Source organism: Zootoca vivipara, chromosome 4 (assembly GCF_963506605.1).
Source record: "Zootoca vivipara chromosome 4, rZooViv1.1, whole genome shotgun sequence".
Taxonomy (NCBI): Eukaryota; Metazoa; Chordata; class Lepidosauria; order Squamata; family Lacertidae; genus Zootoca; species Zootoca vivipara.
The window spans coordinates 54907302-54922518 of NC_083279.1; the positions used below are offsets into that span (position 1 = coordinate 54907302).

At 39.3% G+C, this 15217-nt stretch overlaps 1 protein-coding gene across 3 annotated transcripts in view; it reads right to left on the reverse strand.

The window, feature by feature from the left end:
• Window positions 1–15217, reverse strand: part of NCAM2 (neural cell adhesion molecule 2) — a 186958-nt gene that overhangs the window by 54735 nt on the left and 117006 nt on the right. For all 3 annotated transcript variants that reach the window (XM_035116298.2, XM_035116300.2, XM_035116299.2), the window contains one exon: window positions 13571–13721. In XM_035116298.2, coding sequence (XP_034972189.1) covers window positions 13571–13721 — 151 coding nt within the window. The remainder of the gene's footprint in view (window positions 1–13570; window positions 13722–15217) is intronic.

Below are 15217 nucleotides of genomic sequence, written 5' to 3' on the forward strand. Positions count from 1 at the left end.
AGAATGCTCACAGCTCCCCATCTTCCTCTGGATGGCCACCACAAATTGAAAATTGAAAATAAAACTTTAAAATAGTGACTTAAGATGAATGGGTTTGCAAACCATGTGCAATGAGATAAGATCCATCCAAATCAGGTGGATTCATTTAAAAAGGATTAAAACAAAAAAAAATGATGCCCAAGAAATCATTGAATCAACAGCCTATATGATAGAACACAGTTTACTGGAAGCACCAAGCTTGGCAGCAAAATGAATTACTTTGACTTTGACACATGAAGTACTATTATGACAGTTAAATTGCAGTGCTGTCAATGGTATCTGATATGACCCGTAATTCAAAGTGAAGCCAATAAGTTCAACTGGGAGAAAGTGTGTGCTATGCTACTGGTAAATTAGGCCCATATCAAGAACATATATAGTATTTGATAGAATCATAATAAATTATAACTTGAGTTATAATTTTCAAGGCACAGAACCACCAAGCACCTTTCATTTCTAAGAGTTTAGCATCTTCAGAGTAATCAGGAATAAATCTCTCTGAAAGTCTATAAGGCTTTCCTGCCTATTTGTTTAATAATTTTGGCACTTGGGTGGAATCAGGCAGAGATATTGAGCTAAGAAGTAAAAGGTGCAATGGGGAACAATTAAACCCAGCCACTTAATTCTTGGAAATGCAAAACAGAACTGTGTAAGCAGTTCTGGAGGGCATAGCTGCCAAGTTTTCACTTTTCTCGCGAGGAAGCCTATTCAGCATAAGGGAAAATCCCTGTAAAAAAGGGATAACTTGGCAGCTATGTCTGGAGGGGGTAGTTGAGAAAGTAAAACTGCAGTGGAAACTTTTCCACTGTAAACCAGATCATGGCTTTCTGGCTAACTGGTAATCAAATATTGGAACATTTCATCATTCAATTGGGATAGCATGCCTACATAAAGTGGGTAGTTTCTGCAGTAACAGTTCCTTATATTTAGCAAACTTATGAAGCTCTCAGTAATGCAAAGTGGATCAGGATATTGTTTTACGGTATGTATTTTTTGACAAATTTTCTGCCCAGGTGTTTTGCTTTGCTGATGTTAAGCTGAAATAATGGCATACTGTATACTGTTCAAACCTCTGTGAATTCTCAGATATTCTGCATGCATACTTGATGAAGGCCATATAGCAACATGAAACTTAGAGCGTTTAATATATAATAAAGAAAGCACTAATTCTCTATTTAATAAATTTATACCACTGGGTGGCTTATACAAGTCATATAGAAAAATAGAAAGGTCTTTGTTCCAGAAAGACAACATAGTTCCCTGCAGATGAGCACCCCATAAACAAGGCTCAGCCATTGACAAGACCCTATTCCCATTTCCACCTGCTTTATGAGACAGCAGGAACTCTGGACCTCAGGCTGTGTTAGAAGCATCTTTACAGATACCCAGGTCAGAAACTATTTAGGACTTTAAAAGTAAACAACAGCATTTTGAGACCAAAAATGAACCCGGAGCCAGTGCAACAGCACCAGTAAGGTATGACCCCACCATTCAGGTCTAGTTAGCCGATGAGTAGCTAACTAACTAGCTAACAGTTTCCTGACAAATGTAGCTCCACATACAACACATTGAAATAGTCTAATTTGGGGGTTACCACCACATGGATGAATGAGGCTCGCTATTTCTAGCCAAGTAGAGTCATAGCTAATGCACCATCAAAAGATGTTCTGAGCTATGGAAGCATGCTTGCAGTGACAAAGCTGGATCAAGAAGCACCCCAAAATTGTGGCAACATTATGTAGAACAGGTTAAACGCTCATTGGACAACAAACTGCCCATCAACTGTACCTCCCTGTTATTTCAATTGTGTTCCCCATCTCCATCTACTTTATTACAGACCTAATATGTTCACGTCAACATCTGACTCAGGTGTAAAGCATACCGATGACACCAAACATTAAACCTGTGGGTGATGTCACTCGATGGCCTCAGGTAGATGTCAAGATGCACATGGAAAAAGATGGAACACTGTGGGGCTACATAGCATACTGGGTTGAACAGTAGTCCCATAGCACCACCTTCTGGAAACAGACTTCTAGATAGAAATGGAATGAAAATGGAATTGCAATCCACCTGGGGGCCCTGTTCATTTACACAGAACTAGACCTACAACAGCGTCCTAATTTATTACTATAAACAATACCCCAAATTCAGGCACATTTGACCCCAGTGCTAGAATGGTCCAGTCAGGTTTTCTAATGAAGGAGGGTTAAAGAAGCTACAAGGATTTGAGGAAAGTGTTCAATACTGCTAAATATAAAATGTAATTCTCCCCATTCCTTTCAGAGGAGGGGAAAACCCTCTCAGGCCATTATTAAAACGATGAGAAGTGGCTTTGCATAAAATCAATACAGAAATTATGCAGAGCAGCAAACCCTTGGCTGGAAACTGTCTCCATACATTTGAATATTTCCATTATGTTTAATGCCTTAGAAACTGTTAGGAGAATACTGGATAATATATCACTTGTCACATCCAGCAGGTAATTCAATTAATGATTTCTTAGATCCAACCCTAGTGTATGTTCAGAGTTGTATCCAAAATTAGATATGGAAATTTACCTGATTCAGCATATGTGCCTAGGGAGCTATGATGGCCAGGTATAAATGTGCTTGTTAAACAGATGGCCAAAGGCTTTCAAAATTTAGTGTATTTCCCTTCTCCAATGGGGTGGGTGGGAGTAGAACCGTGTGGCTTATTTATGCAATGTTCACCTTTTACTCACAAGCAGCTAGTTTTTTTGGCTCAATGTAAAAGACCTTTTTTTTGGGGGGGGGGAACCTTTCACCTCCGACCTTCTAATTTGCTATTCCATTTGAATAACTGGTTCTATTGGATTGTTTTACTATGCAACTGTTTTGAATATGTGTATCCGCCGCTGATGCTTGTGTTTAGCATTTCAAACATTTTAAGTCAGAAATTTTATCTGGTTTTCTAGTTGTGCTTTTGTAACTTATCACTGAACTGTCAGGAAAGATGAGACATACCAAATCTGGTAAATAAATAAATATAATTTAGGTGGTCGACAGCATAAAAACACAAGCTAAAGCAGAAAATGCATAATCAATACAAGAACAAAACAAGCCAATTACCCTTCCCCTTTTGATCCAACAGGTGCCCATGCTAAGGTAAGAATTTTTAAAAAACCATTCCTCCCCCTCCCCCAGTTTCCCCCAGTGCTCCCTTGAAAACTGGTTACAGAGTTGTGACATACCCCCACTTTCGGAACAATGGCATGGGGAGATGCAAGGAAGATAGGCAAATAGTCAAAAATGTCCCTCTTCCTTTTCCTTTAGCAGGCACACCCATTAGATCAAAAGTGCTTTCTTTAGCATAAAATAATTGGTTTCTACCCCAAATAGTAGAACCCTATTATGCATGCTTCAATTCCTTTTGCATCTAATCTATGAATTCTGGTCCTGCTCATGATCCCTATTCATATGCATAGCCCTCTCACAGAAGAATTATTTTTTTATTATTTATTTAAGTATTAATATCATGCCCTGGAACCAAGTTCTCCAGGAAGCTTACTACAATAATAAAAAGGAAACTAAAAATGAAAGAAGCTGTTCACAGAAGAGATCCATTCATGGTACAGCTGACTGCCACATAACAGCACTCAGGAACGTGTATGCTGAGTGAGGCTCCACAAGGAGCAAGCTCTGTTTTCTCATGACTTCTTATTAATTTAGAAACATAGGAAGCTGTCTTAAAACAAGTACAACCTTTGATACATCTCAGTAACTCAGTATGTCTACAGTGATGGCAGAAATTCTTCAGAATTAAAACCTCTATACCAGGCATAGGCAAACTTGGCCGTCCAGATGTTATGGGACTACAACTCCCATCATCCCTGACCACTAGTCCTGTTAGCTAGGGATGATGGGAGTTGTAGTCCCAAAACATCTGGATGGCCGAGTTTGCCTATGCCTGCTCTATACATACCCCAGTCTTGCTTGGAGATGTTAGGGATCGAACCTGACACCTTCTGCATGCAAAGCAGGTGGTCTGTTTCTGAGCTACAGCCATTCCCCTATGGAACCCTTGAAAGCAATAGATTTTGCTCTGCAAACAGTCAGTTTAAGCCTTTTGCATACTGTTAAACTTTTATGAGGTGGAAGAAGTCTTCCAAGAATTTGAATACATTTTAAGATTACAGTGTTTATTTAATAAACATCATGCATTTTTAGACCAGTTTCTTAAGATTTTTATTTTATGTTTGTATGTAAACATTTTCACAATGGCATTGCACAGAACCAATGCAATAATTAACTTAGACAGACAAATTATAATGGGACAATTGTATTAGTTTGTTGCAGTAAAAACAACAGTCCTGTGGCACCTTAAAGACTAACAGATTTAGTGAAGCATAAGGATATGTCATAACAAATCTGCTTGTTTTTAAGGTGCCACAAGACTCTTTTTCATTGATACAGATGGTGAGATTTCTTAGAAAGTAAACACACCTCAGCAGATCCCAACTCTCTAAATTGATGAAGAATTCCCTGTAGCTTCAGTGCTAATGCATGTAGCAAATACGTACATGTTTGCCATCTTCATTATAATATTGAAAGTGATGCTGCCTTGTTTCCTAAACATATTATGTGTTGGATCCAAGCTTCACTTCTATAAGTCTCCTTCCATCCATTGAATACATTTTTTTATGCGTTCCTATGATCTTCAGAGACCTAAGGAGCCTTTTCACTTCAGAGAGATCGTTATTCTCTGTGGGATCTCTCATGGCAATCTTTGAAGGCAGCAACTGCCCAGTACTGGAAAATACTGGTTTATTCTAGTGTGTCTGTAACTGTTCATTTCTGCTGAGACAGCAGCAGATGTCATGTTACTCTGTTCTCTATGTGTTCTCTGAGCCAGAAAGATAGATCTGAGCTCAGTGAACTGCCTGCTCATTCTTTCACTTTACTTTTCTTCTTTTCTCTACATATCCTCTGAGTTTCTGTATATTTATTCTTGAAGTTGGTTTTTGTTTTGTTTTTGCAACTAAGCCAAAAATCATTGGTAAAAGTTCTATTTGCTAATGACCTTTGAGTGTTCGTGATTTTTTTAGAACCAAAGGCCTCCAACAGGCTTCTGCAACTCTGCTATCCAACAAGACAACGAGCACCTTGGGATTTAAGGCTAAATCTTGTCAGGATCCTTATTCTGGGGCGTTGAATGTTATCATTAGATCTTCTCAATAAATGTGTATCTTTTACACCATCACTCTCCCTCAACTTTTTCTCCCCACTCCCTTTTTGGTTTACCAAAGGGATTAACAGCCCAAATGCTTTTTAATTCTTAGCTTTTCTTCCAGTGTTGCTCCCATCTACATGCAGCTCCGTGTGCCACCTTTCATACTGTTCTGGAGGGTTTCTAACCCTCTGCGAGAATGTGGGAAGTGGCAATTGGGTCTGCAGGAAGATGTGGAATCAGCAAACATCAACTTCCCCATTCACCATTAGCAGGAAAGTCTGAATCCAACCCAATGTTTTTAAAATGAAATATTCTGTGAAAATTGTAAAGTTGCCCACAAGCAAATTCAAAAAATAATAATTTTGGAGCAGTTTTCCTGAATATTCAACAAGGTTTCTCTAAATCTAGAATATTATGTCTCTGTTTGGGGAATCTTACTGAGTGTATGAGGTAGCATAACAACTGCAGTCATTCCTAATCTAACCAATGTTTCTCAAGCTTTTTCAATAAGGACTCCAAACTGAGTATCAGGCTGCATTCAGACATCATACAAACTATAATTGTGACATTAATGCACCACTGTGAGCCTTGGGTATGCATGTTCCTCATGTCATATCCTCTTACAACATGATTACAAGTGGGATTTTTGCATAACCACCTCTTGTGCTATCTGAACAGGCAAACTGATCAAGGTGGGTTGTTTCAAACAGTTTTTTGATCACAGGTAGGTAGCCGTGTTGGTCTGACATAGTCGAAACAAAAAAATAAAAAAAATCCTTCCAGTAGCACCTTAGAGACCAACTAAGTTTGTCATTGGTATGAGCTTTCATGAGCATGCACACTTCTTCAGATACACTGAAACAGAAGTCACCAGTCCTGAGATGGTATGTTTGATGTTGTTGGGGCCAGTAATGGTGTTGTCCGGGTGTATGTGGCAGCAAAGTTGGTATCTGGGTTTATTGCAGGCTCTGGTACCAGTGTCCATGTTAAGTCTGGTGGTGGTATTATTGTGGGTGAGGAGTTGTTTAAGATTGGGTGGCTGTCTGTAGGCAATGAAAGGTCTTCCTCCCAGAGCTTGAGAAAGAGAACTGTCATTGTCTAGGAGAGGTTGTAGATCTCTGATGATGCGCTGTACTGTTTTAACGGGAGCTGTATGTGATTACTAGTGGTGTTCTGTTATTTTCTTTTTTGGGTCTTTGCTGCCACATACACCCGGACAACACCATTACTGGCCCCAACAGCATCAAACATACAATCACAGGACTATTTAATTGCTCATTTTCTAATATTGTGTATGCCATCAAATGCCGACAGTGCCCTTCATCTCTCTATATTGGACAAACAGGCCAAACCCTACGCCAAAGGATAAATGGACATAAATCTGACATCATGAATCACAAGACAGAGAAATCAGTAGGAGAACACTTCCATCTCCCAGGACATTCTATAAAAGATCTCAAAGTAGCCATCTTATTACAGAAAAATTTCAGAAACAGACTGGAAAGAGAAGTTGCTGAATTGCAACTCATTACCAAGCTTAAAACCATGTAGAGACCTGGTCTGAATAAAGACATTGGATTCTTATCTCATTATACATGATAAAGCTACCTTTAGCCATCTCACCCCTTGCCTTTTCCTGCAAGACCAATTGCAGCCGTTAACAGTCATCAACAGGTTTACCACTCCTATCAGCCAATCACCCCTTCCCACCACCCTTCTGAGTAATACCCCTCTCCACCCTCTGACTATACATAAGAGTCTGGTGACTTCTGTTTCAGTGTATATGAAGAAGTGTGCATGCACACGAAAGCTCATACCAATGACAAACTTAGTTGGTCTCTAAGGTGCTACTGCAATGATTTTTTAAATTTTTTTATCACAGTTTATCACAGCAAGTTGTAGTTGGGGGGACAGAAGCAAAAGCTTTCAAACTCCTCTTCACAGCTGCACAAGTACAAGCAAGTGGGGAGCATGTAAATGCAAAACTAGCTGAAGTGCATTTACATCACAGTAATCTATGAATTAATATATGGATAAACACAGCAAGGATACCTTTTAAACCAACCATTGAGAAACTGTGTTAAGGTGGAGAAGAAAAACACAGAACAAAATTTAGACAAAACAGAATGTTGTTAGCAAAGAATTCAGACACTGAAGGGGGAATGGCTTTTCCTTTCTCTTTCTTGCCCTGTCAGATCATGTGCACAAAAAGGGTGGGGATGCTCATTGACTTGGCATTGCTACAGGAAAAGGAAAAACATGCCCACAGCCAGGTGGACCATTTATCAACTATATATTATAAACTCCCTCTTCTATGATAGGGATTTCACTTTATCATGCAATATTTTTTTTAATGGCTTCAATAGTCAAATACAGTACAGTATATAAGAAATAAGCTAGGAAATAAGTTGGATGTCACCTGAGAAGCTTCACAGAGCTACACCTTTCAAAGATGGAAACAGATTCAAACATAGCTGCCAAGTTTTCCCTTTTCTCACGAGGAAGCCTATTCAGCATAAGGGAATTTCCCTTAAAAAAGGGGATAACTTGGCAGCTATGGATTCAAACAGTATTGCAAAAATTGTAGCAGCTGCTGGCTATTTCCCAGGCCCACTTTTAAAGGCTTAACAATCTTTGAATAACATAGCTCAGACAGCATTCCTACATATATGAGCAGGGATGTCAAATCAAAGGTGAGGGTCCTACTTTTAGTTATATCAGCTTAAAAGATCAGGACAGCAAAGCAAGATCTTCTCAACAGAAGCTCAGAATCTAGAATAAGCTCCCATATGACAATGGTTTTTGCTAATGTTAAGAAAACATTGGAAAGCACACGCCTTCAGGCTAAAGTTTTGGAATCTGAATATATTAATAATACAAGGCATTGCCTGTGCCACCACAACTACAACACATTAATAGTTTGAAGTTGCAAGGATTTCCCTCGCCAATTGCCCATATCTTCAAGCATTCTTTATTTTTCACTATGTTCTTTGCTTTTCCATACAAGTTTATCTTCAATTTAGTTCATTGGGTATTTTTTTAAAAAAACATCCAAGAGGCTTCCGGTCCAGAGGCTTCCGGTCTGCAGCGCCGGCGAGAGGACGCAGGGACCTCGAGCTCTGAGGTCCCTGGCATCGCGGAGGGGGGGGGGGAAATCATTGTATTTCAGGACCTTCATTTCTGCCTCAAAGGTCAATGTATGTCATAACTGCTTTTATATGCTTTTTGGTGGCTCCTACTTAAGTAGTTTATTTGCTCACTGACATAATTAAGATATATCACTGCAATAAAGTTCACATGCTGACAGAAAAATCAGTTCCAAAGGAGTAAATGCCAAATCCATTTTTCAGTTTAAACCCCAGCATGCCATCTTTAAATATTACTTTTTTGAAGTTGTTTATAAGTAATACCAAACCAATTTCAAGACAATATAAAAAGTAGGTTTTAAAAATGAGCTTAAAGTTTTAAAATGAGTGGAGTTAAAGATGCTTATTATGAGATAAAGATAAAGAAAAGTAAGAAAAATTGCTGACAAACAGATCAGCTCTTAAATGGGTTGCTTTTGTTTTTCTTTTGAAAAAGAAATTTTCTATGAAGAAAATTGCTGTATACAAAACTATTCAATATTTCTGTGAAGTTAAAGAAAACAGCTTCTGAACTCTCTGAGCACAATCAAGATAATTTACAGCACTTTTTGGTCCTACTGAAATCTAGAAGACTTTAAAGTACTTGATCTTTGGCTATATCATGACAGATTTTGTACTATGTGGATTTGTCATAGGTAATGTGGGTGTCACTAAAATAAGTTTGCATTATACCAAATTGTAGAGAGATTAGTTCAGATACAGAGGTGATTTCCTGAGTTCACTAAATAAAAAAGCCAAAAGTTGAGAACTAAAACAAGTTATTTCATGCTTCAGGCCAAGAAAATTGCAGGAAAATTATTATTGATAATAAGTCCAAACAACTTGATCCTGGAATCCTCATGCACACAAAGTTGCACTTGTATTTAGCTTTCCAATATGCAGACTCTGTTCTATACTAACACCTAGAATTAAACATTAGTATGAATGCTGTCTAACCCGATCTGTCACACACATATTGGTTAACCTATATCATCCCAGTTATCAGAACAGATGAAAGAGCAATTTGTATTAAAGATAAGCAGCTACTTAGTAAAACTTAGAAAGCTGAAGTATGTGGGAACTCAAATATCATAGTACAGGAAACAATTGTGGGTGGATGGGGAAGAACCAAATTATGAACATTTCAAAGGAAAGGAAAGACCTGAAATACATTATCGGGTGGGAGTGGGGAGATTGGTAGATAGAATTACTTTTCAAGCCCAATATTGTCACTACTGAAGCACCCTATTAAAACTACTTAGGGAATTATGAAACTATGGTTCAATAGTACTTTGTTCGTTTTGTTTACCATCAATAAAATAATATTAGAAAACAAATGTTTGCAGAATACAGTATGAAAACAAAAATATTGCTGGTTATTATGTGACACTATTTTATGAAAACATGTTGGGCTTTGTGCAAGGACTGCTTCATTGTAAACAAACCTTCAGGTCTTTCACGTGATTTTTGGTACCCCTTCTTGAAAATGTGTGAAACTCTTTACAAGGATGTAGGTAGGTAGCCGTGTTGGTCTGGGTCGAAGTAAAATAAAAAAATTCCTTCAGTAGCACCTTAAAGACCAACTAAGTTTTTATTTTGGTATGAGCTTTCGTGTGCATGCACACTTCTTCAGATACAGTGAAATAGAAGTCCCCAGGCACTTATGTAGAGAAGGGGTGGGGAGGGGTGGGGATGGGGAGGGGAGATCACTCAGAAGGGTGGTGGAAGTGGGTGATTGACTGATTGACACTGGTACCAGAGCCTGCAATAAACCCAGATGCCAACTTTGCTGCCACATACACCCGGACAACATCATTACTGGCCCCAACAACATCCAACATACCATCTCAGGACTATTTAATTGCTCATCTTCTAACATTGTGTATGCCATCAAATGCCAACAGTGCCCTTCAGCTCTCTATATTGGACAAACAGGCCAAACCCTACGCCAAAGGATAAATGGACATAAATCTGACATCAGGAACCAGAAGACAGAAAAACCAGTAGGAGAACACTTCAATCTCCCAGGACATTCTATACAAGATCTCAAAGTAGCTGTCTTACTACAAAAGAATTTCAGAAATAGACTGGAAAGAGAAGTTGCTGAATTACAACTTATCACCAAGCTCAAAACAATGGAGGGACCTGGTTTGAACAGAGATATCGGATTCTTATCTCATTATACATGATAAGCGATCTTCAGCCATCTCAACCCTTGCTTTTTCATGCAAAACCATTTGCAGTCGTTTTCGGTCATCAACAGCTATCAATCAGTCAATCACCCACTTCCACCACCCTTCTGAGTGATCTCCCCTCCCCATCCCCACCCCTCCCCACCCCTTCTCTACATAAGTGCCTGGGGACTTCTATTTCACTGTATCTGAAGAAGTGTGCATGCACACGAAAGCTCATACCAAAATAAAAACTTAGTTGGTCTTTAAGGTGCTACTGAAGGAATTTTTTTATTTTCTTTACAAGGAGACAAACAGTGTGAGCATCCAAATACACATCCCACTGAAATGTATAGTGAGGGATTATTAATATTATAAATTTAGTGCAAATGCAAAGTCACTTCCGTAAAAGTCCAAGAAAAGCATTAACCAGTTAAATGTTGGTTTAAAGCTCTTTGATTAAGCCCCGTTCCATGCCCAATAAGCATGGCACGCCTTTGCCTGGTGGCACTGTAGTCCATAGATTGCAGCAAAATACTGGGCAAGGTTTTGCCCAGTATCTTCTCTGTGTGATGGGGTCATGAGAAAAAGCTGTCCCATGAGCCCTTGCTGAAGACGGGAGGTGAAAGCCCATATAAGGCTGCTTTCTCTGGTTCTCACAGCCATTTTGCTTTGAGAGCTTCCTACCCACCTATCTTTGCATTAGAACCTGGCCAACAGGTTGACTCCTGGCGTACAGGTTTTGAGCAATCCAAACCCAGCGGATCCATTCCATCAATTTGGGGCTTGTGGAATGATGAATTAATCCTGACCCAATGCCATGCCAACCCTTGTCCTGCCTGCTGTTGTCAATAAAGTTTTGGCCTGATTTTATCCTATCACTATTGTACAGTATGGTTATTTTGCTGCTCTCATGGGTCACATAATGTGCCTGCCTGGGCAATTCCAAATTCAAAACCACAGCCCTTAGGAATCCCAAGAAAACTAAGTATGTAAGTCCAGTGCTGCCAACCTAGGTGTTTAAAATGCAAACAGTAATCTAAGTCTCTTACAACACAATTCTACTGAGAAGTAAGGACCACAGAAGTGAATGGAACTTAATTCTAGTCACAGATAAGTGTTCATAGGACTACAGTCCAAGTAATCCAATGGAAAATAATTATTTCACTGCTTGGAGGTGGGGGCATACACCAGTACTTGAAATGATAATACAGCTAACCCTCCAACATTTCTTAGATTAAAATAAGGACATTCTATTCTACCTCAGTATCTTCCCCTGTACCCCCTACATATGTGCACTGCCAATGGAATATAAGAAAAAAGGCAAGGGTGGCCGAGTTATCCCAGTGGGTTCATACTGTAAGTTCCACCAAGTTCAAATACAAGTGTTCTCAAGTTCAAAATCTTACACACATACTGTAGCATTCCAGTCAGTGAAAGGATACAAAGGGATTCACAACCCTTTTAGACCAGGCATCCCCAAACTTCGGCCCTCCAGATGTTTTGGACTACAATTCCCATCATCCCTGACCACTGGTCCTGTTAGCTAGGCATCATGGGAGTTGTAGGCCAAAACATCTGGAGAGCCACAGTTTGGGGATACCTGTTTTAGACTGTTATAAGTGTAAATTTACATCCCATGGGCTTCCAAGGAATAATACTCAAAATGTGGGTTCTGACCTGCTAATTTTTTTGCAAATCATTTATCAGTTATGGAGACATTAACTCTGCTGGGGGTGGGGTGTCAGTCTATATGCCCAAGGTTACCTTTGCATATACCGTATATACATGATGACGGCACACATACACACATGCTAAAAGGAGATTAACGTGCAACACGGCTACACCTCAGGTACACACAAGCTCCCGAGTTACAGCACCCTCATGCTCAAAGGCTTGCATAGCGCTTTAAAAGCCTAACACATTTATTTGCAAATTCAAAAGGGATTGAATGAAAAGCTTAAACACACACCAGCCCAACGGAATTTATGTAGCTTCCAGCCTTTTAAAGACCCCACAAAACTCCAGCTTCCCGGGCAGCTTTTAAGGAGCTGAACTGTGTATGGCAAACTGCCAAAGGAGAAGCAGAGAAGGCCTCATGTCTGCTTTGCCCAGTACCTGTCAAGTGCCCAGCCTGCAGGTGGGCATCCTCATCTTGGTGCTCAGCTCCAGAAATGTAGCCAATGCCTCTCACCCTCAGAGTCTCTTTCTCTGCCCCATCCCCCAAAAAACATGCCCCTGTGTATGTCTCTTCTCTGTAGCCAGCCTGGCTCCTCTCTGGCTATGAAAGCTAATCCCAGTGACCTCAATGGGGCTTAATCCCAAGTAGACAAGGCTGGGTTTGGGAGAGAGAAAGAGAAAGAAAAACAAATCACTATCTAACTTTGCAAAGCCATGCAAAGGCAGCTGCTCACCCATTGGCTCTGAGGCGACTGTTTTGCTCTGGGGCCTTGCCCAATGCTCCTCTTGCCAAGGAGACCCTGGCAGTGTGAATTACTGAGAGGGTGGACAGGTAACTGTGCAAAGTGAACTAGACAGTTAAGAACATTTCTCTCTGTAGTTTATATAGGAGAGAAAGGTGACGACTTCAGGAGCCAAGATACTCTTAAAGAGCTGCAAGCTAGTAGCAATTTTGCCTACAGCTCTTTTAAAATTGGGACAGCCCATGGCACAGGAAGAAACCATGACGGCTTATTGGTTTTCATGGCAGTCCTGGCATAGTCGTGACATTTGGAGACTATGGCTAATTGCTGCTCTCTTTCCTTAACCATACGTGGAACTCTGATAAGGTTGATTTTGGATCCAATATATTTGTCCAATTATCTATTGGACTTTATTTCACAAGAGAAAAACATTATACTGAATGCAGTGATGCAGTACACTGGAGTGTTATGAAAACTTTTCTATGTCACAAGGAAACTTTCTGTTTTTTAAACTCAAATAATTAAAGGCAAATTAGAATTTTCAATCAGAATTATTTTAAAGAGTGTATTCCCATTTTCCTTCCATAATACAATTTAGGAAAGAGAAAGTAGAACTTACATTCAATATCAAGATACATGCTCTTTTGGTGCCCTCCAATTCTACTTGCAGCTTCACAGTCATATCTTCCCGAATCTGACAACTTCACATCTTTAATGTGCAGTGATGATCTTCCATGTTGCCCTTTGACTTCTACCCGGCCATCTGGGCTCTGTAGACATTCAGGAAAGAAGTTTTTGTGTAACTTATTTTGCCTTCAATTTATTTTGTACTAAATGCTACTAACAATTGTATCTGAATGCATACCTCTTTTGAAAACAGACCAATTTTAATAAAGCTTATATGACATATTCTGGATGTTTTAAAATAGCATTTTAACCATAATATATGCATCAGTGTTTATTGTGTATTTGCATAGTGTTTATTCTGTACTTTGCCTTAAATAAATAGCTTCATGCTGTTAAAGGATTAAAGTTTCAGTCACCATCTCACACAGGGCTGGTTCTCCTAGAGTCCTTGCGATAATGATCTATGTCAGGTGAGGCAGATAATGATAATGATGATGATAATTTATTTATACCCTTCCCATCTGGCTGGGTTTCCCCAGCCATTCTGGGTGGCTTCCAACAGAAATATTAAAATACAATAATTTATTAAACATTAAAAGCTTCCCTAAACAGATATTCCCTAAACAGATATTTGTGGATTTCTTTTCCAAGATGACCTGATCTATGTGTCTCATGGAATGGTGGCAACCAAATGATAGAGAAAAGGCTTTATTGCAAAAGTTCCAGGTATACCGTAGTTCCTGGAATCTCCACATATAGTTGGCATAGGGCCTTGTCTGAAACCTTGGAAAACTGTTCCCCATCAGCATAAACAATGCTAGATGGACCAATGATCTATGATCTAAGGTCAGTCTACGGCACATTCCTGTGTTCCTATTACTAATATGTGAAAATTGCATGTCTCTGAATGCTGAAATGGTATTTTTGGCAGTTTAAACATTATCAAAATACAGGTAGGTAGCTGTGTTGGTCTGCCGTCAAAATAAAATAAAAATAAAATCGAAAAATTCCTTCCAGTAGCACCTTAGAGACCAACTAAGTTTGTCATTGGTATGAGTTTTTTTAAAATAAAATCAAAATACACATTTAAATAGCCTCTGGATTTTTTTTTTAAAAAAATACACATTTAAATACGTATTTTGAGAGGATGTTTACATTTCTGATTAATGCAGTTATGATACAAAACAGAAAGTGGCACAGACAGGAAGCAAACAGATTTTGGCATCTCTTGGCCAGGAAACCAATCTGTCCTGCACTCGCTTCTCCATAGTGTATCATATATGGTGTGGTTACACACATGTCTGTACCAATATAGGCTCATCTTGATTATCTCCTCACATTTTTGGTGACTATAGATTGGATGGGTCAGGCCTACATATGTAAAGGCATGTAGACTGCATGCTCGACATCATAAATGCATGGACAATATACTTTCTGCTCTATATATGGTACTTGGGGACAGTGTAGAGGCTGAGGCTTGCTCCTGCACTTCAGTACACATGGGACACTGATGCTGGGACCGTGAATAAAATGAAAGACACACTCACTCAACCTTAAAGCACAGTGTATATGTTACTTGATGAATATAATGGCTTAAAAATTATAGAATAAAGCAGTCCTCATTTGAAGTGTTCTGGTT